This window comes from Mustela lutreola, chromosome 17 (assembly GCF_030435805.1).
Source record: "Mustela lutreola isolate mMusLut2 chromosome 17, mMusLut2.pri, whole genome shotgun sequence".
NCBI lineage: Eukaryota > Metazoa > Chordata > Mammalia > Carnivora > Mustelidae > Mustela > Mustela lutreola.
Genome location: NC_081306.1, coordinates 14,099,790 through 14,123,479, shown reverse-complemented (window position 1 = coordinate 14,123,479; position 23,690 = coordinate 14,099,790). Strand labels below are relative to the sequence as shown.

The 23,690-nt window shown below is 44.7% G+C and overlaps 2 protein-coding genes and 1 long non-coding RNA gene across 7 annotated transcripts in view; 2 read left to right on the top strand and 1 right to left on the bottom strand.

The window, feature by feature from the left end:
- The first annotated feature begins 1,113 nt into the window (after positions 1–1,113).
- On the top strand, positions 1,114–3,991 carry TNFRSF17 (TNF receptor superfamily member 17). Its single transcript, XM_059154578.1, has 3 exons — positions 1,114–1,386; positions 1,759–1,890; positions 3,504–3,991. Exons 1-3 carry the CDS (start codon positions 1,269–1,271, stop codon positions 3,779–3,781), a joined length of 528 nt encoding a protein of 175 aa, XP_059010561.1. The 5' UTR covers positions 1,114–1,268; the 3' UTR covers positions 3,782–3,991.
- A 2,056-nt stretch (positions 3,992–6,047) lies between these two features.
- Positions 6,048–8,938, bottom strand: LOC131819451 (uncharacterized). Its single transcript, XR_009349191.1, has 2 exons — positions 8,557–8,938; positions 6,048–7,814 (listed from the first exon to the last, which is right to left on the bottom strand). It is a non-coding gene; the product is annotated as an uncharacterized LOC131819451 (long non-coding RNA).
- Positions 8,939–9,015: 77 nt separating this feature from the next.
- The window catches only part of SNX29 (sorting nexin 29), a 475,417-nt gene continuing 460,742 nt past the window's right edge, over positions 9,016–23,690 (top strand). For 4 of the 5 annotated variants that reach the window (XM_059154575.1, XM_059154573.1, XM_059154576.1 and 1 more), the window contains exon 1: positions 9,016–9,136. In XM_059154575.1, coding sequence (XP_059010558.1) covers positions 9,130–9,136 — 7 coding nt within the window. In that variant the 5' untranslated portion in view covers positions 9,016–9,129. The remainder of the gene's footprint in view (positions 9,137–23,690) is intronic. The other variant, XM_059154577.1, reaches the window with a different exon arrangement.

Here is a 23,690-nt window from a genome sequence, read left to right as displayed (position 1 = left end):
CAGAACACAGCAGCAAACTGGTTTGCAACTTCTGTGAGACATCAAAATTTAATTATTTCTGGAAGCTTGGCCTCGGGATGGTTTTTGTATCTGCTCACTTGAGTTTTCTACATTTTAACAGTGGAGCATGGATTACTTTACTGCTTAATGCCCCAAACCTATCTTGCCTGATGAAGTTCTTGAACCTAGGTGAGGTTTGGTGGGCTGAGGTCTGGAGCCGATGACCAAGAAAGAATTCTTGAGACATCTTTGGTGCAAAATGGTGGTTTATTAAAGCACGGGGACAGGACCCGTGGGCAGAAAGAGGTGCTGCCCTGGGTTGTGAGGGATGGCAGGTTATGTACCGTGTGGTTGGGGGAAGGTGAGGGAAAAGGGGGGTTTCAATGGTGCCGGGATACCTTGCGGCTTGATCAATGTTGTCTTTTGGCCAGCCATTCACATCAAGATAGTTCGGAGATTCCTGTCCTGCAGGATTGCGATCTCTGCAAGTTAACTATTTGTTTCTCGTTTATGGCGGTCAGGGGTCATGCATATTACCGAGGGGAGCAGGTGGAGAGGGGGGTGCAAGGTGCCAGCTTTTGCTTTGTCCTCAGGCAGCCTCCTGATCCCTCATCATCGCCCTCTACCCTCTTACCAATTTAGCTTTTACCCTAAACATCCCTATTTCTGTTGGAATTCTGCTATTCTTCACAGGTCCAAAACCTGGGAGGCATGCCTGATGCCCCTTTCCATTTCACATTCCATTGGTTCTGACTACACCTTGCCGCTGGGTGGATTTCTACCTCCCCTGTTAGATTTCAAGTTCTTAGGTGGCACAGACCTTATCTGTTTCCCTGGGGGCCCCTCACGCAGCACAGCTCAGACACAGATGGTCCAGAAGTGGTTATCGAACCTCTCTGCCTGATGCCTCAGGCTTGCCTACACACCTTGCAAGTGTTACCTGGCTTATTTATAGAAATTTCCTCTATAAATAAGACGTTTCTGTTTCAGGTGTGGTTTGCCTTTCATATTTACACTCCATCTCTGACTCTACCCCAGCCTCAAACTTAGAAACCGGAATTGGAGCTGGTATTCAAATCCTTAGCCACAGTACAAGCGGCCAGCCTCCCCGTAAGGGCTAAGTCATAGTGGTGAAGCTCGTTTTTTTCCCCCTCGACATTCTAGCTGCTGTCAGTACCTTTGCTGGGGAGCGCTTGACAAGAGTTTACTTGTCCTTCTATGCTGTTCTTTCTGGGGTTTCCTTGTTTCTTTTTGTGATCAGCTTCCAGATGGCCCAGCAGTGCATCCAAAACGAGTATTTTGACAGATTGCTTACTGCTTGCAAACCCTGTCACCTTCGATGTTCTAACACCCCTCCACCACCTTGTCAACATTATTGTGATGCAAGTAAGTAATACTGCTTGAACAATGAATTCATTGGGGTGACCTATTTTCTCTACATTGACTATTTATTCGAGGAATAGACATTCCGGAGGGGGAAGAGGGTGAGATCTTTTCAAATCAAAAAAGAGAAAGGAAATAAGGCAAGTATTTAAATATTTAAATGCCAACGGAGCAAAGTAATTATTCAGAGCTGAACTCAATTCTATTCAGTGCTGTTAGCAACCGAGATTTTTATCAAGTCTTCTAATTCATTGTTATTTAGAATTTACAAGTCAGTGCTGATGAATTAGAGGAATTGGATGGCCAATAGCCTTTGCTTTGATGTGGATATTATGTTGTCAGTTCATGATCTCTCCAATACTCCTTTTAATTCAGTGAAAGGAACAAATGCGGTTCTCTGGACCTGTCTGGGCCTGAGCTTGATCGTTTCTTTGACGGTTTTTGTGTTGATGTTCTTGCTAAGGAAGATGAATTCGGAACCATCCAAGGATGAACGTAAAAACACAGGTTGGTGTGATGGTCAGACTTTGAAATCTGTTTCCGAGAGGGAGCTATTGTGAATTTCAGTTCCTTCAATCTCTCTCTCTCTCTCTCTACCTTGCCTCCCCCCCACCCCCCATGTTGAGTAATTCATTTGGTTAGAGCCCTTTTGGGTGTGTTAAAGGACAGTTGTGTTAAATGAACTTTCGGGAAGGAGTGAGCTGTCTTCTTTTTGGTTTGTCTCTTTGCAGGTGCCCTGCATTCTTTCCTCAGTAATTACTTTCCTGAAGTTCTGAGATTTCTTTGGCAAACACCCATGTCTTTGACCAAAGTTAGCCCATTGATGAAACATCGTACTCCCAGAAACTGCTAGCCAGGTCTGCTGCTATCAGGAAAAATGTATTTGGCAAGATCCACGCGTATATTTTTAATTCACTTGTAAATGCTGTTTGCTTGGGTGATTCTTTTACCCAATTTACACGTTGCTAGAAATGAATTACCGGGTGTTCTTGGATGGATTTGAGCCGTCATTTTAAAGATTATTATCTTTATTAAGCAGCAGAGACCTAGTCTTGGAGAAGTGAATGTTCTTCTTAAAGGCTTTTTAAGATAAAAATATTTTTGTAGCACCTTGGCCCATGATCTGATTGCTGAACACTTCGCAGCCATTGGCCTTGATGCTTTTATTTTCCGTGTATAATCTGTAAAGCACCTCATTTGCAGTAAAGTGAGGTCGATGGCTGTTCCCCATAATTTACTCAAGGTTTTTTTTTTTTTTTTTTTTTTTTTTTTTTTAACTTGTGCCTGGGTTCTGAGAGACAGGTGGGGAGTGATTTTAAGTGTGACATTTTGAAAGATGGAGTTATTCTGTGGGAGGCTGGGGAAGTAGTAAAGTTTACCTTCACCAGCATATAAATAGGGACATAATAGAGACTACTTCCTTATATGATCACAAAAGATTCATTATAAAAAAATTTTTGATTTGTTACCAAAAGCTCTGTAAGGGAAGCATCTTTACTTTGAATTCTAAAGTGTCAGCCAAAGGCTCATTTTGGTGTGCTGTAACATATGGTAATGGGTCATTTCATGGGAATGAAATAGGATCAGTGAAGTAGGATCAGTACTTCAATGTCTCCAAGGGCCAAGAGGGTAACCAGTGAATGCAATGGGCCAGGGGGAGGTTTTAACAGTAGAGTAACCAATGCTCTTCCTCAAGGAGACAAGTGCTAGTGACTCCAGTGAATTGTTTCCATGTAGGAATGTCAGCTACAAGTTGCCACATTTTCTTTTTGTTTTTGTTGTTGTTGTTTTGTTTTTAAAGAGGCCAATTGCCTCGATTTGCTGATGAAATCCCTTGAATTTAAAAAAAATCTCTTGATTTTTTTTAAAAATGCGGGCCAACATAAAACATGTAAGCAAACACTTAAAAACACTGTAGGGGCCTAAACAAAGTCTATCTTCAAATCCAGTGTGGCCTGTGGTCTGCCTGTGGGTGACATACTCATTTGTTTTGTAGGAAGAGCTCCCTCCCCCCCTCCCCGCCAACCCTGGTCTCTCGGAGCCCTAATGTGTACTGCTATGACTGTAAGGACCTCACCACCTGCAAGTTGAGGTTAATGGTTGTGTTTCTGTATGACCAGGCATGGCTCTCCAGAACAAGGAGAATGCTGACCAGGAGGAGGGCCGTGCTAGCAGGAATGGCGAGGAAGTTCTCTCGAGGGGCCTGGAGTATACAGTGGAAGAATGCACCTGTGAAGACTGTGTCAATTCTGAATCAAAGGTTGATTCTGACCATTTCTTTCCACTCCCAGCTATGGAGGAAGGTGCAACCATTCTTGTCACCACGAAAACAACTGACTACTGTAATAGCCTGCTGGCTAGTGTCACAGAGATGGAGAAACCCATTTTTACCAGATAATTAACCGTTTCAATGGTTGTAGAGCAGCTTTGAAAATCGTATGATGGAAGGATGATGATGTATCAGATCTCTTTAGGATGATTGTACTTATCGGTTGCCGATAGAGCTTTTTGTCCTGTAATTCTAGAAAATCTTTATGTTATATGGACTTCACTACCTTATTGAAATTGCCTTAGTTTCATGATTAAATTCTTGATTCACTGAAAAAAAGCGCTGCAGGGCGTAGAGCCCATGGTCCCACATTTTTATGGCTAGTTCCCTGGTCTCCTATATACACACATAGATACTTCAGGTCAGATTGGGTTTTTCTCTCTCTAATGAAAGGAAATCAAGGTGATCCTATGTACTCCTGGAGATAGGAGATGCCTAGAGCCAGCCACACAAATTTAGCGTGCGATGCATGAGGGCAAGGCTCCTGACCTTGTGAGTGTTTAGTTTAATGGAGACATCAGGCATTATCACTGTCCCATAAATAAATATGTAATTGCAAACCATGATAAAGGTATAGTAGGTATCATTTTCAGATCCCAAAGCAGGTAATAATAATGATAGCTAAAACTTAGCTTTACTAGGGGTGCCGAGGTGGCTCAGTTGGTTAAGTGACGCTTGATTTTAGCTCAGTTCATGTTCTCATGGGTGGTGGGATCAAGTCCTGTGACTCAAGCTCTGTGATCAACAGGGAGTCTGCTTAAGATTCTCTATCTCTCTCTCTCTCTCCCTCGGCCCACACCACCCCCTGCTCACACTTTCTTTCTCTCATTATCTAATAAGTAAATACATCTTTAAAAAAACAAACGAGGGGCGCCTAGGTGGCTCAGTGGGTTAAGCCTCTGCCTTCAGCTCAAGTCATGATCTTGGGTTTCTGGGATCGAGCCCCACATCAGGCTCTCTGTTCAGCAGGGAGCCTGCTTCCCCTCTCTCTTTGACTGCCTCTCTGCCTACTTGTGATCTCTGTCTGTCAAATAAATAAATAAAATCTTAAAAAACCAAACCAACAAATGAAAAAACCCCTTAGCCTTACTTATGTGCCAGGATAGTTATTAATTAATAAAACATATAATGTATTTTTATCCCCAGGGGTACAGGTCTGTGAATTGCCAGGTTTACACACTTCACAGCACTCACCATAGCACATACCCTCCCTAATGTCCATAACCCCACCCCCCTCTCCCAAACCCCCTCCCCCCAGTCACCCTCAGTTTGTGAGATTAAGAGTCTCTTATGGTTTGTATCCCTCCCAATCCCATCTTGTTTCATTTATTCTTTCCTACCCCCTCAAACCTCCCCCCCATGTTGCATCTTCACTTCCTCATATCAGGGAGATTGTATGATAGTTGTCTTTCTCTGACTTATTTCACTAAGCATAATACCCTCTAGTTCCATCCACGTCATCACAAATGGCAAGATTTAATTTCTTTTGATGGCTGCATAGTATTCCATTGTGTATATATATACCACATCTTCTTTATCCATTCATCTGTTGATGGACATCTAGGTTCTTTCCATAGTTTGGCTATTGCGGACATTGCTGCTATAAACATTCGGGTGCATGTGCCCCTTTGGATCACTGTGTTTGCAACTCTAGGGTAAATACGCAGAGTGCAATTGCTGGGTCATAAGGTAGTTCTATTTTCTTCAACTTTTTGGGGAACCTCCATGCTGTTTTCCAGAGTGGTTGCACCAGTTTGCATTCCCACCAACAGTGTAGGACGGTTCCCCTTTCTCCGCATCCTCACCAGCATCTGTCATTTCTTGACTTGTTAATTTTAGCCATTCTGACTGTGGTGTGAGGTGGTATCTCATTGTGGTTTTGATTTGTATTTCCCTGATGCCGAGTGACATGGAGCACTTTTTCATGTGTCTGTTGGCCATCTGGATGTCTTTGCAGAAATGTCTGTTCATGTCTTCTGCCCATTTCTTGATTGGATTATTTGTTCTTTGGGTGTCGTTTGCTAAGTTCTTTATAGATTTTGGACACTAGTCCTTTTTCTGATTTGTCGTTTGCAAATATCTTCTCCCACTCTGTCAGTTGTCTTTTGGTTTTGTTAACTGTTTCCTTTGCTGTGCAAAAGCTTTTGATCTTGATGAAATCTTAATAGTTCATTTTTTGGTGCCAGGGTAGTTCTATTGCTTTACCTGTACGAGGTCATTTAATGCATACAACAAATCACAAGGTAGGTGGACAGTTATTACTTCCATTTTACAGATGATGGCAGAAACTGAGTCAGAGCAAGGTAACAAAAACCAGTAAATGGCAGAACCAGGATTTAAACCCAAACCTGTTTATTTACTTATATTTTATTTATTTATTTTTTTCTTCTCACATCAGTTTAAGTTCCCCATCTATTTGGGCTACAATTTTAGTCATTAGTGGGGGAGATGGGGGTTCCCTTCCGGGGGTTGTACAAAGTTCCTGACATGTTTCCCTTTCTGGGGTTATATGCAACAGGTGATGTTGCCCTCTGGTAATATGTTGACTTTGATCATTGCTAAGATGCCCACTGACACCACAGCACAGACCTCCAAGTCTTCGGGCTTTGTGACCTCTGTGTCAGGTCTGGGATATGGGAAAACTTTGTGAACCCTTTTTATCCATTGGGGGCCATTCCAAGGTTCCATTCCAGGCCCTTGAGGACCACAGGAAACAATAAAGTACTAGGGTTAAGGTACTGGCTCTTGGAGCCAGATTGCTTGGACTTGAATCTTGGCTTTGTACTAGAAGTTAGAGACTTCGGGTGACTGTGAGAGTTACTTAACTACTTGTACCTCAGTTTCCCAACCTGTAGAATGGGAATAATAGTATCTACTTGTAAGTTTATTTTAAGGATTAAATGAACACACACAGACACAACCATTTGCATACATACACGTGTATGTGTATATATATATATATATACATTTTTTCATGGAAGTATCTGGTTCATAATAAATACTTTGAGTTACATTGCTGTAATGATTTTTATTAGTCCTCTTGAATTGTAGTCTGAAAGCAGACACACACTCCTTTCTTGTTCTATGGCTGTTACAGAAACAACATACGGAATACTGCTTCTAGCTTCTCACATACCCTCTTCCTTCTCCCCTCCCCTCCACTAGCATCTCCTCTCCTCCTCCAAACTGAACGAAAAAGTTTAGTTTTTTAAGGCTAACAAGAGCTGTAGACTTTCAGCTTTTGATTCTTGTTCTTTGAGGACCAGGCGAAAATCTCAGAGAAAAGGAATTAGAGTGTTTCAAGGGGGTGGTTAGGAGTAGAATAGGTAAAACAAGCTCACAACACTCCATTTATCTTGCCTCAAGGGCCATGACGGAAAGGTTCAGGACGTACAAAAAGGCAGAACACATCATCCTCGCAACAACTCCATGAAGCAGGTGTGTGATATTCCACCAAGGGTCACAAGGCAGGAGGATCTAAACTAGGCTTCTGGGTGGGAGAGGCTGGGACGTCAATTTAGGCACATAGACTCTTTGAAGTAACAAATAAACAACAACTAGAGAGTATAATTTTGAAAATGGCAAAGAAAACCCACCAGCTAAACACACAAATACTTTCATCTTTCCATTCTCTCTGTCCGTACACATGGCCATGTTTTGACACGATTGTAATCATAGCATACAGACCATTTTGCATGGGACTTTTTTTTTTTTGTACTTAATGCATTATCATTCGTCTTTCCCCATGTTTCCATCTTCATCATTAGCATTTTCAACTACTACAGGAGACTCCTTGTGAAGTGAGCAACGATTTGCTCAGCTCTTTTTCTGTAGTTGGGCTGTGGTGCTGTCCACTCCTTCGGTCTCATAAATAATGCTGCACAGCAAGCTTTTCCAAAGAGCTCTTGACTTCTGCTGAATCCAAAAGATACATTCCCAGGGGCCGAGAGGTTGCGTGTTGAGAGGCAGTGTACTAGGAAGACCATGGGACTGTGGGTCACACAGAACTGGGCTGGAATTCTGGCTCCATTTCCCTGTGGGACCTGTGCCTCAATTCAGTGTTTTTGACTGCGGATCAAGACTTATTATCCGCATCAATCAACTGTCTCAGTTAGCACAAAGGGGGAAAAAAAAGAAATAAAAATGGAAGAGAGTACATTACCCATGGAATTGTTTTGTTAAACATCTCCTTAAATATATGCATGGGTATACTGGGTTGTGATGTAAAATGTATTTTTTTTTAACTCATGCAGGCAAAATGCCCTTTCAACCTTTCTGGGTCCCCTTTCCCCCATGTAGAAAGTGGGACAGTAATCTCAGCTTCCTATTACGAACACGGGTTGGCACATCATCCATCCACCTTCATCTCTAACGCCACCCACCCCCCAGCCCCAAACATAAGTCTTGTTGGGAAACTGACTGCAATGGCTCCCTAACCAGGTGTCCTTTCTCCACCCTGCCCCACTACAATTCATTCTGAACCCAGGACGAGTGACGGTCTTAAGAGCTAATTCAGATCGTCTCATTCCTCGGTTTAAATTCTTGCAATGGGGCGCCTGGCTGGCTCAGTGGGTTGAAGCCTCTGCCTTCAGCTCTGGTCACGGGTCCTGGGATCGAGGCCCGCATCGGGCTCTCTGCTTAGCGGGGAGTCTGCTTCCTCTTCTCTGCCTGCCTCTCTGCCTACTTGTGATCTCTCTCTCTCTCTGTCAAATAACTAAATAAATAAATCCTAAATAAATAAATAAATAAATAAATTCTTGCAATGGCTTCCCATTCCCTTACCCCACCACCCTCACCAGGCCCACAGGGCCCTCCACCCAGCTCTCCCACCTCCCCGCTCTCACCCTCCCTCTGGCTCTGTCAAGCCCTGAGGCAAGGGCCTTTGCCCTTGGTGATCCTTCTGGCACGTCGTTCCTGCGCATCTTCCCGGGCCCGTCTCCCAGCCATGGTCCAGGTCTCGGCTCAAAGATCGTCTTCTTAGGTTCTTCGGGGCGCCCTCCGGTACTGTCCATCTCTCCGGTTTCCACGCTTTGGTCCATTACCCTTTTTTATTTCTCTTCTCAGCTCCTGCTGCTCTCTGGAACGGTGTCGGCTCATTTCTCGCGGCCTGTTCACGGCCTCCCCAATACAGCTGTGGACCCAGGAGGGTACAGAAACGGTCCAGTTCGGTCCCGCCCAAGCCGAGCCCACCCGCCCCGCGAGGGTCTCCGTCCTGCCAGGACCCTGCCGCGCCGGCGCCCCTGTTTACCTTCCGGGTCGGGGGGCGGGTCCGTGGCGGCGGCGCTCCACTTCCGGGGCGGGGCGAGGCGGGCGGGCGGGCGGGGCGGCGCGCTGTCTCCCGGCCTGTCTGGAGCCCGGCGGCGGCAGTGGCGGCAGTGGCGGCGGCGCGGCGCAGGCACCGGCCCGGGAGCGGCACCATGAGCGGTGAGTGGCGGCTTTGCCGCTGTCACCCGGCCCGGCTGCCCCGGCTCCCGCCGCTCCAACTGCACACTCCGGCCCCCGAGTCCCGCTCGCTCGCAGACCCCGGTCGCGTCTCTCGCAGACCCCCGGACGCGCGGGAGCCTGCCCCCCGGTCACCTGCACTTCTCTGGCGTCCCGAGTCCAGGCACTCCCCGTCCCCTGCGTCCTGTCCACCGCTTCCCACCGGCTCCTGGACACCTGTCCGCAGACCCCCCAGTCTCTCCCAGTCCTCTGACCCCCCTCGCCCGGTCACCCGTCTCCGCGTCCTCAGACCTCCCGGCTCTCAGTCCCTCTTAACTCAGGGACCCCCCACCCCCACCCCCAGTCCCAGGTCCAGTTCCGGGCCCCCCAGCTCCGCTGTCATTCCCATTTCCCCTGGTGTGCAGTCGCTCCAGCCTGCACACGGGCAGGGTGTCGTCTCTGGACACTCCGAGTTGGCTGACCCCTGAACCCCGTGCCCCCCGTGGCTCTCGGTCCCCAGAGGACGGTGGGTTCTCCAGCCTCTTTGTCTTCCCCGCCCCTCCCATTCCCTCGTGCCCTGTCCCCCGGTGCTTTGCTGTGCCAGTCACCAGTGGTTCCCAGTTACGCTCGCAGTGTCCCTCTCTGGTCACTGCTTCTTAACATTTTGGTCCTTTTTTTTTTTTTTCCTACTCCCGCTCCTTTCAGTTCTTTCCCTAGCTCATTCGAGGTCTCCTTCGGCCAGTACCGCACCCCTTCCCTCCTTGTTCCCTACGGATCCCATCTGGGGACCATCGCGTGGCCCTCCCCGGCCCACCCTCCTCCCGCCCTCCGGGAGGGGTGTGGTCTTTGGGGGGGGGGAGGCCGGGAGTAGGAGGGAGGTGGGTGTGGACAGCTTGTGCTCAGTGTTTCTGAAGTTTAGTCCCCAAACTTGGACGTGTATTCTCAGCCCTTCTCTGAAGCGATCTATGGGTGTTTTGGTGCTAAGTCATTCCTGGATGTTGTGTGTGTGCAGAGGGACTCCGGGAAGCCTCGCAGCCAGCCCTGACTGGGATCTAGATTTCCTTAGGAACACCCGCCTACCCTCACCCTGCCTGCTTTCCTCTTAACTGTGGAGTAGCCTCTGAGGAGTCCTTGCATCCAGCTCCCTAGGCCCTCGCCTTTCACCCAGGCGTTTTTGGAAGTTGAGGAGGAGCGGGAGGGCAAGGCGAAGGGGCTGTGTCTCTCTTAATTTTTAACTTTTGAGTTATCTCCATGGATTTTTTTTTTTTTTTTAAATTTACAAGTCATGCGCCTTTTGTTTTGATGTTCAAAGAGCAAGTTTTGTGAACTTGTTGGTCCTAATGAAGGAGCTGGGAAGGGGGTTTCCTGGGAGATAGTCCAGTTTCTGTTGTCCGAGCACATGATTTTTGGCCTAATTAAATTTCTGGTCCTTGAACATTAGTGATCCTGCAACAAAGAGGTAATGAGCTGGTTTCCACCCAGAAGGTCCTACAGCCTGGTTGAAGTGCAGGCCTGGAGCCAGACAGCCTGAGTTCAGATCCGGACTCTGCTCTATAAAACTATGTGATACAGAGTGAGTTACTTGGCCATTCTGGAAATCCTAGCAAAGTGGGGGTGAATAGTCGTACCTGTCACCTAGGCTTATTGCAGTGAATAAATAACTTTATTTAGGTAAAGCTCTTGGTACTGTGATTTTTACATGGTATGTACATAGGGACTTAGACCAGTTGCTGTTTCCTAAGTATTGGGGCTCAGGTGGGTTTGTTTTCTGACTTAGCTCTGGGACAAGGGTTGGGGCTAAGTATGCCTAGAAAATTCCTTGCTTTTATTTTTTAAAAATTATTTAAATACAGTTAATTAGCATATAGTGAATTATTAGTTTCAGAAGTAGAGTTTAGTGATTGCATATCACACCCAATGCTCATTCTATGAAGTGCCTTCCTTTTTTTTAAAAGATTTTGTTTATTTATTTGACAGAGAGGCAGGCAGAGAGAGAAGGGGAAGCAGGCTGGCTCTTGAGCAGAGAGCCCCATGCTGGGCTCGATCCCAAGACCCTGGGATCAGGACCTGAGCTCAAGGCAGAGGCTTTAACCCACTGAGCCACCCAGGTGCCCCTATGAAGTGCCTTCCTTAACCCCCCACCCCCCACCTGCTTTGGCAACCCTCAGTTTGTTTCCTATAGTTAAGAGTCTCCTAGGGAAAACCTTTTGCTTTTTAATATGACCAAGGAGACTCTGCCTCAAGCTCAGGGTTCTGGACCATTCTCCTACCTTGATCTTAGGAAGAAGTGAAATTGACAAGCCAAGGGAAATTGATCACCGTCTGCCTCCAGAACCAACTCCATACCAACAATAACAAAATATTAAAATTTGACTTAAAAAATCATTATAAAAAAATCATTATGAAAGGAAACCAACAGATGGCTTTTTTAGGAAAAAGCATTCAGGATGAAAGCCTTGTTTTGGAAAGTCTGTAATTGAGGCAGAAAAAGTGATTGCTGAGGACAGAAGGGAGGTCCAGGGTATTTTCAGTTTTTTCTTCCCCCTAGTTTCATTGAGAAGTAATTGACATGCATCACTGTGTAAGTTTAAGGTGAACAGCATGATTGACATATACTGTGAAAGGATTCCCACAAAAGGCCCAGCTAACATCCATCCTCTATGGATGCAATAAAAAGGAAAGAAAGAAGAAAGGAATGTAAGTTTTTTTCTTTGTGATGAGACTTTTTAGGATTTATTCTCTTAACTCCTGTGTTAGTCATCATGTTGTATGTGACATTGCTAGTGCTTATTTATTTTATAACTTGGAAGTTTGTGCTTTTTAAACTTTTTCCTCCAATTACCGCCTTCATGTGTCTTAATACAGTTGAAACAGGGTCTTCCCACCCTTGGGATTGATGATCAGCACACAATACAGTAATGTTGCATGGAAGTATTTCCTCTCTTTCCTCTGCACTTTTTTTCAATAGAAGATTTCAGACGTCTCCAAAGTGGAGAGAATAGTCTAGTGAGCATTTACCATCTCATGACCGTCCCCTATATAACTATCTTTCTTATCTCTGTCCCGAATTTATTTTTAAACAATTTTTTTTTTTTAGATTTTATTTATTTATTTGACAGACAGAGATGACAAGTAGGTAGGCAGGCAGAGAGAGAGAAGGGGAAGCAGGCTTCCTGCAGAGCAGAGAGCCTGATGTAGGGCTCTGGGATCACGACCTGAGCCGAAGGCAGAGGCTTAACCCACTGAACCATCCAGGTGCCCTCCAAGTTTATTTTGAAGCAAATCCTAGACATTGTATCCTTTCATCTGTAAATATTTTAATATGTATCTCTAAAAGATAAGGACTCTTAAAAAATAGCTCAATTTCATTATTATGCTTCTCAGAAATTAGCAGTAATTCATTAATATCATCAGGTATTAAATGTTCAAATTTCCATAATTGTCTTATAATTTTATAGTGTGTTTTTTAGACTCAGGATCTAAATAAGGTTGAAACAATGCAAATTGGTTTGCTTTTTAAGTTTTTTAGTCCTCTCTCTTTTTTAGTTTGTTATTTTTTAGTGTTTAGTATATTCACAGAGTTGTGCACATATCACCATAATCAGTTTTAGAACGTTTTTGTTAGTCCAAAAAGAAACCCCTGTACCAGTTAGCAGTGGTTCCTCATTCTCCCTCCTCTTAGCCCCAGGCAACCACCAGTCTACTCTATCTTGCATTGACCGGTTTGGAATATTTCATATAGATTGAATCATACAGTACATAGTCTTTTGCATCTGGCTCTTTTCACTGAGTATTGTGCTTCTAAGCTTCATCATACTGTAGCATGTAACTATAGTTCATTCCTTTTTTTTGGAATACCGTTTCATTGTATGCATATTCTACATTTTGTTTAACCACTGTTAATGGTTGATGGACATTTGACTTGTTTGCACGTTTTGGCTCTTCTGAATAATGCTGCTGGGAACATTCACAGACAAGTGTCTGTGTGGAACTGTGTTTTTATTTCTCTCGGGTCGATATCTAAGAGTAGAATTGCTGGCTCTGTTTGAGGAACTGTCAGACAGTTTGCTGAAGTGGCTGCACCATATTCCATTCCCACCAGGACTGTATGAAGTATGAAAGTTCTGGTTTCTTCACATTCTTGTCAACAATCTTTTTGATTATAGCCATTCTAGTGGAATGGTGAGATACTACCTTTTTGTGGTTTTGATTTGCATTTCCTTAATGATTAGTGATGTTAAGAATCTTTTCATGTGTTTATTGGCTGTGTTTAGCTTCTTTGGAGAAATGTTTGTTCAGATCCTTTATCCATTTTTTTAATGTTTTAAAAAAGTTTTTATTTTTTCATTATGTTCAGTTAACCAACATATCACTTTAAAATTTTATTTATTTATTTAACATATAGTGTATTATTACAGGTATATTTATATGTATATGTATTATATAGAATATATATATTATATTTATATGTATATGTATTATTACAGGTATTTATTTAACATATAGTGTATTATTACAGGGGTACAGGTCTGTGAATGGCCAGGTTTACACACTTCACAGCACTCACCATAGCACATACCTTCCCCAATATCCCTACCTTTGTCCATTTTTAAATTGGGTTTTTATTGTTGAGCTGTAAGAATTCTATGTAATTTCTGGATATAAGTCTCTTAGATATATTACTTATGAAACTTTTCTCCCATTTTTTTTTCCTTTCTTGATTGTATCCTTTGAGGCACAAAGCATTTTTTTTTAAGCTAATACGTTTCCCTTTCATCTCTTTCTTTTTACCCCTTGCAGTTTTTGTTGAAGGAAACCGTTCACCCTGGTTGTTGCAGGATAGGTTTGTTTCTTTGTGGGATTTTGCTGACGGTATCCTTTTGGTGTGGTTTGACAGGTCTCTTAGTCTCTTGTATTTCCTATAAACTGGCAGTTAGCGTCAACTGTATTTTGTAGTTGAAAATGATTGAGTCGTCAGAGGTCAGATGGTTTCAAGGCCAAGTGCATTAAGTGCAAATAATCAGGAAGTGGAATGCCTAGGTAATGCATATACAAGATAAATGAGTATCCTGAGGCCAGAAACAACTATGATGACCATTAACAGGGGAGATGATGTAAATATGTGGTGTGATCACATGATGAAAAACCTCAAAGAGGTTAAAAGGAATAAGATGGATTTATGCCCATCATTGTGGCTATATCTCAACATTAACCTTCTCTAAAATGTAGCAGAGTGCAGAATTATACTAAAATATATACCTTGATGCACCTTCAAACATGCACATGAAACAATGTTTGTGTATTTGTACATGTTCGTAGAAGTAAACAAATCATCTGCCGGAAGGATACTTGCTACACGTGGGTGGTTGTCTTAGCAGTGATCCCTGTCATGATTTGTTTGTTTCTCTGTAAAGAATCCAGTAGGTAGGAATACTTGATTGCCAGCCTCTGTAAGCTAAGGAATTATGAATTTCAGGTAATGTTTTTGCTCTTACTTAGAAAGTAGAACTTGAAGGGCCGGAAAGTGATTACGATTCTCAAGCACTGTATTTCCTAAGACTTTAGATCTGAGCGTCCTTGATGCTCACTTCCATCAGTAATGAGACTGTCAGGAATTTTTAAGTTAAAAACCCTGTTTCAGGGCGCCTGGGTGGCTCAGTGGGTCAAGCCTCTGCCTTTGGCTCGGGTCGTGATCTCAGGGTCCTGGGATCGAGTCCCGCATCGGGCTCTCTGCTCAGCAGGGAGCCTGCTTCCCTCTCTCTCTCTCTGCCTGCCTCTCCATCTACTTGTGATTTCTCTCTGTCAAATAAATAAATAAAATCTTTAAAAAAAAACAAACAAAAAAAAACCCCTGTTTCAAGGGTCGGGAAAGCTTGACCCAGAGAGGTCAGATAATTTGTAGAACCGTTAAGCTCTACAGGCCTGATAGATCAGGATTTGGGACTTAGTAATTTATTGCTGTTTTTGGCCTGATGTTTGTGTACATTTTATTTTATTTTATTATATACAAACATAAATATATTTATAATCTATATCATATATTTATATATAATACACATATATAATACATATTATATATAAAATATATATGATATATTATAAATACATTTGTATTTATATATACTTTATGTAATATATGTAAAATATATTTAATACATAAATATACATTTATTTAAATTTATTATTAAATTATTAAATCAAAATTATCAAATGTGTAAAAATATATTTAAAGATATATATTTAAATATTTTATATGTAATATATAATATATATTTTATATATATATTTAAAGATTTTATTTGTTTATTTGACAGAGAGAGATACAGTGAGAGAGGGAACACAGGCGGTTGGGGGGGGTTAGTGAGGGAGGGAGAAGCAGACTTCCCGCCCAGCAGGGAGCCCAATGCAGGGCTCAATCCCAGGACTCTGGGGTCATGACCTGAGCCAAAGGCGGACACTTAACAACTGAGCCACCCAGGCGCCCTGGTGTACATTTTAGCAGCTTTATCTTATTTTTCTGGAATGCTGAGAGTCATGGTTTTCTCTTTGGCATTGACTAGGTCCTTTCTAGCAGTAGCTTGTGTTTGGGATAAAGAATCAGCTGAAGCGAGAGAATGAAGAAAAGAATGTTTGTGGTTTTCATTCACAGCAGAAAAAGTGATGATATCAACTTTTTCCCCCCTAATGAAGGCACTGGGTTGATCTGTTGTGGCAGATTGTAAGAAGTAAGTGTTCTACCGTCAGCAAATATTTGACCACGTCTATGCTAGTAAGTGGCAATGGACTGAATCTCATTCACGTCACTTCTCCTGCTTTCTTGTTGTAACCAGTAAGAACTCAAGTTCTTAGCGCTCTTAAAATATGAAACCAAAATCCAAGATGTTATGGGCTTCTCTAAGTTTTGGCAACGTGGACAATAACTCCAGATAAAGTCCTCCATCCTGCCGCCGTCTTGCTTATAGGCTGTGCATTCTCAGTGGGAGCAAAAATTGGTTATTGAGGAAGAAAGAAATTTTAATGTTTTAATGTTGTATATGTGCAGTATGTAAAGAGATACACAACATACTTGTGTTATTAAAATTTCATGGAGGGGATGATCGCAAAAATGTCCAAAAAGGATCCCTGGGGGAAAGATAATGAGCAAAAAGGTTGAGAAACACTGGTATGAGCTGACGTCATAGTACCATTACCATATAAACTTGTGTTTTGCTCCTACCCTTAGCATTTTGGGATAAAACTGCCACATTGTTATGTGGTCTTCATATTGATCACTTTTACAGACCCTGTAACCCATTATTAATCCATCATTGTTGCAGGTAGTATAATTTTAAAACGATTCGTTTCTACTTGTGGAAACTTAGCTTATTTTCCTCCCTTCCTTTTTTTCCTTTTTTTTTTTTTTTTTGGTTCCTATTAAAAGGAGTGATGCAGTGACATTTTTTTGTTGTTGTTGTTTGTTTAAGGTAGTTTTCCTTCCTTTAGATTGATAGGTCTTTAGGATGATTTCCCTGAAATAGCTGTAACATGACAGTGTTGATAATTCTTGGTTGCTCTGGCTTTCACAGTGTTTGTAGTAGGTTAAGAGGCTGCTAGCAGGAGTGAGGACTCAAGTGGTAGCAGAGCCTGGCCAGAAATTCAGGGTTCAACATTCAGCATTTACTGAATGACAGTTGGGTGCTTCTAGTAACACTTAGCAGAGGGCTGTGCCCTCGGTGTCTGTTGAAGCACATTGAACGAATGCACCAAAAAATATTTTGTTAGAGTGATGGGCGTGTTAGCCACGACTCTTCAGTTGCATGTGGCAGAGTGGGAGCTGGTTTCAGAACCACTGGAGTTCCAAGTGGCTTGTAATGGAAATGTCTGGGGTTAGGGCTGTCTTCAGGCTCAGTTGCATTCAGGTGCTTAGAGAGTCATGAGGTCTATGTTTCTGTCCAGTTTGAAAGTCTGTTTTTGTCTCCGTTGGCTTCATCCTCCAGCGGCCTGTTCTCCATGGAGGCAAGGTGGCAACCAGCTGCTCCTGGGACTCATCCTACAATGTAGCAACCCCTGAGCCGAGGGTGGGCCTCTCTCCCAGTCGCTCAGGCAGAAGTCATGAGGCTGACTCACAGCAGTCTGGCCGGCTGTGTGGCCATCCTCCCATCACTGTGGCTCTGGTTGGCCAGGTCTGGATGGCATGCCCAGTCCAGAGCCCAAGGGTGGCATCGGACTGCTTGTTGTTTGGATAGAGGATGAACTGAAGGGGGAATGACTGTTGTCATTCTGAGTGGAGCCATCAGGGGAGGCCTCCCAGGGGAGGTGACATTGAGCAGAGACCGGAGGGAGGGGAGGGTGTCTCCTGGGTTTTGCTACTGAACAGCTGCAAAGGGTAGGACTTGCCTCTCCCTCAGGTGGGAGAGGCTGTGGAACGTCAGTTTTGGGTGTGGGATGTAGCATTTGGAAGCCTTCAGGGGGAGTGAGGACTCTTTCCCAGGTCCTGACTTCCTGTGTGCATCCCGGAACCCTCCGGAGACCTTCTTGCCCCACCCTGTTGGGCCCAGACTCCCAGGCTTCCTACCCGGAGGGAACCTTGCCCACTGCATCTTATTTTTCCCTGCCTGTGCTGGCTGCATATTTTGGGATCTGCTCTTTCCTCCCCCATCTTTAAAAAAAAAAAAAAAAAAAGAAAAGAAAAAACCCCAAAATGACATTAAAGATTATTATGAAAACATGGGACATCCCTATAAATATACCTCCCTAGAACATTAAATATTTAGATTTTTAGGTATTCCACTTCTGTCTTTGCTCAGTGCATATGCATTTTACATAATTGCCTTGAGTCTACATCTGAATTAGTGTTTCCACTTACATTATAGCATTTATCCATGTGTCTTTCTGTCACAATTATTTAAAAAGGGTGCATAATGTTTCACCAAATGGATATACCATTGTAGGAAGAGAAAGTAAATTCCATTTACAATGTCCTGGGATGGAATTTGGCAAACGTTTTCTGTAAAGACGCAGATAGTAAATAATTTCTGCTTTGCGGGCCATCTGGTCTCCATTCCGACCACTCATCCCTGTTGTAGCATAAAGGCAGTACAGGCAATCAGTAAGTGAAAGGATGTAGCTATGTTCCAATAAAACTTTATTTAGGAGAACAGGCAGCAGCTGTTGGATTTGGTTGGATTTGGTTTGTTTGGATTTGGATTTGGTTTGTTTGCTGACCCCCGTTCCAGAACACAACCGGGAAAGTCTGTGTGCCCACCATGCCATGTTTCGGCAGTCATTGAGGTGTAGAGGAAAAAGTTTGGACTCCAACAGTCCTGGATTTAACTCCCTATGCAAGAGCCTGAGCGCATTGTTGAGCTTCTCTGACTCTTAATTCCCTCATCAGAAAGTGGAAATGAAAGCAAGTGATGGACTTCGAGTCCTTACTCAGTGCCTGGAGGATGGAGAAACTGTGAAGTTGGGGCTTATTCCTTTTCTCATTTCCCCCCTTCCTCCCCTCTAGCTTAGTTTCCCAGGTGTCGGGAGGGTGTTTGGATATTCTGGTAGCTTTTTGTCTGCACTGCCATGTTGCCTTTCAGAACCCACCTCACTGGTGTGTTGTTAGTGGTGGTGTATGCGTGTTGGCCCCTAGCTCTACCAGCATTAAATGTTCCTTGGTGAGTTGAATAGTTATATAATGATAACATGTGGCAGCTAATCTAGTAGGTTGATCATTTGCATTTCTCCAGGCTTAAGGGAAGACACACTTCTCCTTCAAAATGTTTGCACGGTGCTATTTTAGTATTTTTTCTAAGCAGAGATTGGCTAACTGTGCCAGCCACCTGTTTTGTGAATAAAGTTTTATTGGCACACAGGCACATCCATTCATGGACTATTGTTTATGGTGGCTTTCACTCTACAATGGCAGAATTGAGTAGCCGTGTTGGAGACCTTATGGCTTGCAAAGCCTACGATATTTACCATTTGTTCTTTACAGAAAATGTTTGCCCAGTTCTGCTCCAGAGTAAATTCTTTGCCCGTTGATAAATATGCTGTTGACTTAGTCTTTGATCTTAGACTTCATGAGGCCACTTGGATGGCCTGAGGCCATCTATCTGCCTTGAAGCAGAGCCTGCCTCTTTCCATTGTGTGGCGGTGGACAGTCTTTCCTTTTGTCCTGGCCCAGCTGTGAGCTTTACCCCAGAGTACAGGGAACTAGCGCCTTGACTTTGGGGAAGAGTGGAGTCTGTTTTATCTGTTCGAATGCAAACGCTGAGCAGAAAAAATTGCTGCCTCACTCAGCCCATTACACGCACGCATGAGGCAGCTGCTGTGTCCTTGATCATTCTGGGCCTCTCCCTTTGGAGCAGCCTCTTGGGGAGCCCCGAAACCTAGCCCCAGAGCCTTGATTCAACGGTTGTTGAGCTTCTGTGAGTTGGTGCTGTTAATGCTGGTCCACCCTGGAGAATACTCACAATCTAGGATATGCGTGAGCAGTGGGTTTATAATTCCCCATATGTTTTCTATAGGGATCATACTAGGGGCATGATGTGGCTGGAGGGTCACGGGAGCGCCCTATAGAGACCACCATATTGTGCCTGTGGCAGGAGGTTTTCTCACAGAAAGTGACAGTTGAGTCAGCCACTGGAGGTTGGTTCATCTTAGTGGCCCTCTGCCATGTGGTCCCTGCCTGTAAGTTGGGCTGCCTGAGGTTAGCCTGGCCTTGTAGAGGTTGGCAGGCCTGGGCATTGGGGTAGAGTGTTGGGGTGCAGTTCCTGGGGCAAGTGATCAGTGTCTCTAGACTGCAGTTCCTTTAACTGTTACGATGGTGCCATCAGCACACCCAATCTTACAGGTGGATATAAAGGTTTAATGTGTGCCTCAGGACAGGAAACTTTTAGCAGATCTGGCCCCTAGGTATGTCATATTTGGTTCACGCAGAGTTGGCTAAAACAGTGCTCTAAAAAGTATAATTAGGTGCCAACTAATTGACATGAACGTCTGAGTTTCTGGCTTCTCTTGAAAAACCAGAAGATGTGACAGCCGCTAGCTGGTGTTGCTGTGAGCTGTGATCCGCTGGAGCCCAGCAGCAGATTTCTAGAGAGACACCTGCCTTGGCCTCTCAGTCCCTCCCTCACCCTGCTTTTCCGTTCCCGCCTGATCCTAGAGGTGTGGGGGTGGGGAGCAGGGGGGATGGTCTGATCTTGGTCTTGCACATGCCTCTGGCCTATGCGAGGCCGTGCTTCCTGCCCACACCTCTTGCTTCTGCTTTGGAATAGTGGTGGATTTTGGTGGGGAGATGGTGGAAGTTACATAACAGAGCAACAGCACTGAACTCACCGTGGGGCCGAGAGCGCCAAGCATCCTGTGCCTGCAGATGGGACTGAGCATGAATTCAAGCAGATAGCACAAGTTGTTTTTTTTTTTTTTTTTTTTTTTTAAGATTTTATTTATTTATTTGACAGAGAGATCACAAGTAGGCAGAGAGGCAGGCAGGGAGAGAGGGAAGCAGGCTCCCTGCTGAGCAGAGAGCCCGATGTAGGGCTCCATCCTAGGACCCTGAGATCATGACCTGAGCCGAAGGCAGAGGCTTTAACCCACTGAGCCACCCAGGTGCCCCAGCAGCAATCACAAGTTAATGGTGTATCTGTCCCTTGCAAGGCGCCGGTGTGGGCTCCTGGTTCTAGGGTGAGGGAAGATGGGAACACGGTGGAGGTGTGGGTCTATCTATGGTCTTCTGGGGACCTCCAAACATGTAACTGTCTTACTACATAGCGGGTGGTCGTAAAGTCTGCGGGCACAGACACTATTGTTTTAGTTTGTAAAACCCCTGTCTCATTAATTCTGCTAGGGCAGTGGTTGGCAAACTATGGCCTCTAGGATGAATCCAGCCCAAGGCCAGTTTTTGTGAGCAGCAATGCTCATTCCTTAGTGTATTGTTTGTGGGTGCTTTTGAGATTGGAGAGCAGAGTTGATTGGTTGGGACCCTATGACCTGAAAGGCCTAAACTATTTACCGTCTGGCTTTTTACAGAAAACGTTTGCTGACCCTGGTCCTAGGGCACGTTGAAGGTAGAGGTTTGATTCAGTGAAAAACAGAAATACAGGTCATCTGAGACAGCCCACTCTGCACTTCGGACTTGGTGGCAACCCAGTGTTCACTACAATTTTGCAGGGTGCATGGAGGAAACAAACTCTTCCATCATCGAGTGTATCATGTGTTTGTTACATAGTGTCTGTAAGCCATTTGCTGCCACCTGTGCTTCCAGATGCCATGGCCGCTTGTAGATGATCAGTCAGTGCAGGATGAAGGCGGTGGAGGCAGGAGGGCACCGGGCCAGAGCCCAGGGAGGCGGTCAGAGCAGCGGAGGCTCCCCTGGAGAGTCTGGCAGCTCCTGTGAAGGCAGAGCTGGCCAGGGCAGCCAAGAAGTGGGGTTGCAGCGGGAAAGGCATGTGGGCGCAGACGTGGCTTTGAGTAAACTTGGGGCAGATATTACGACATCCTCGTGTGCTGTAAGAATTGCATAGATGAGAAGAAAAAACGGACGGGGTGGGCAGTTACTGGTGAGTGTCCTCGAGCAGACGAGAGGAGATGGGATTCGGAGCACCTGTGGAAGTTCAAGTTATTTTGCCTCTGAGAGCCTCAGTTTTATCATCTCTGAAATGGGATAATCACATGTACTTTAGGGCAGAATTCCCTAATTGCAGCACTGCTGACATTTCGGGCCAGATAATTCTCCATTTTGGGGGCCCGTTCTGTGCACTCATGGAAGCATAGCAGCATCCCTGCTCACACCCTCTTGAGGCACCCTCCCAAGCTGTGCCAGAAATATCTGCAGACGTTGCCAAATCCGTGGTGGGGGCAGAATCACCCTGGGGGAGAATCACTTATCTGTACCCTCTTAGGGCCAGTCGTAACTACACCTCCCTGAACTCCCCTTATTTGAGTGTGTCGGTTGTTTCCTCTTAGTAGCCCCATGATCAGAAGTTAGGGACCTCTTAGCATCCCACTGTCTGGGTGTAATCAGAAATAGGATGTAATCAGAAATACGGAAGAGGATTGAGCCTGGGGGCTGGGTGCTATCTGGAGTCCTCCTGTCCACCCCCCAGCCCCCCAGGGCGAATCCTACCTACTTGTCTCTTTGGCTTGGAATGTGCTCTGGGCCAATATCTGCCTCTGGCAGCCCTTCCCATAAACACATTTAAAAAAAAATTGAAGTGAAATTAACATAACATAAAACCATTTATGTTTTTAATGCTATTAAAACCATGAATAATTGCTCAGTCATAGAATTAACAGTTAGTAAAACAACTATCTTAAAGTGAGAAATTCAGTGGCATTTAGTACATTCATAATGTTGTGGGACCGCCATCTCTGTCTAGTTCCAGAAGATTTTCATCCCCCCAGAGGGAGAGCCCTTTTCCATTAAGTAGTTGTGTTGTATCTGCATGGATTTACCTGTTCTGGTCCTTCTCATTTTTTAAAGCATAGCTCAAGTTCTCCCTTTTCCAGCGAGCCTCCCTTGGCCTCAGAAGAAGGGCAGCATGGTGTGGTGGAGGGAGCATTGGCCTAAGAGTCAGGCAGACCAGGGTCTTAGCCTCTGATGTACGGTTTGCTTTGTCGTGTGACCTTGGGCAGAATTCCTGGCACCCGGTGGCGCCCGAAGAACATTGCCCTTTCTTTCCTTCCTTGCGCCTGCGTAGTGAGTGCATTGTAAGGGTTAGCCTTCAACCGGAGAAACACCGGCCCTGGCTTCACTTCTGCCACTACAGAGAGGCAGGGAAATACCACTGTGTAAGTGTATATGTGACCTTGATCAGGGGCCCAAGTGACCTCTGTGGGTGGCAGCCGCATTCACTTTGACCTCCAGGGTTGTTGCAAGGCTTAGAGAAGGAATATACATAGAGTTCCTGGTACATCTTGCTTGTTTTCCCCTCCCTAGATGCTACGGAGCCTTTTTCACTTTTCCCACCCAATGCCGCGAGCACAGAGGCCTGGACTGGGGAGCTTCCTTGTGCTTTAGGGAGAAAGCCAGTTGAAAGCATGTCTTAGAACCAGAGATTTTACATCTCTGGTGTATAGGGCTGCCAACCTCAACAAGAATAATAAAAAATAACACGTGGAAAGTGCTTGGTCTAAGCTAGGTACTGTTGCAAGTGCACAGTCCACACTCACTTATTTAACAGACCCAGGAGGTACAGGGGGGATCAGTAACTTGCCCGTGGTCACGTAGCTGGTGGTGAGGGTTTGAACCTGGACTATCCTATTCTTAACCCCTGCTCCGTCTCCTTAGGAGGTAACCGAAGGCTGGATGTTTGTGGTAAAAAGGAACGTAGGAGCCGAAGGATTCTAAACATGAAAGACAACGGGGATGCATGTGAGCTGGGTGATTAATTATTCACACGCACATGTGACTTCTGAGTTAGAGCCGCAGGGGATCACTGCATTTCTCTGATGGGTTTTGGCCCCCTGGGGATGGTCCCCAAGGGTGGGGGTGGGGGGGCACTTTTACATTTTCTGCTTTCATTTAAAAAAAAAAAATTAAATTTATTTTGACAGACAGAGATCACAAGTAGGTGGAGGCAGGGGG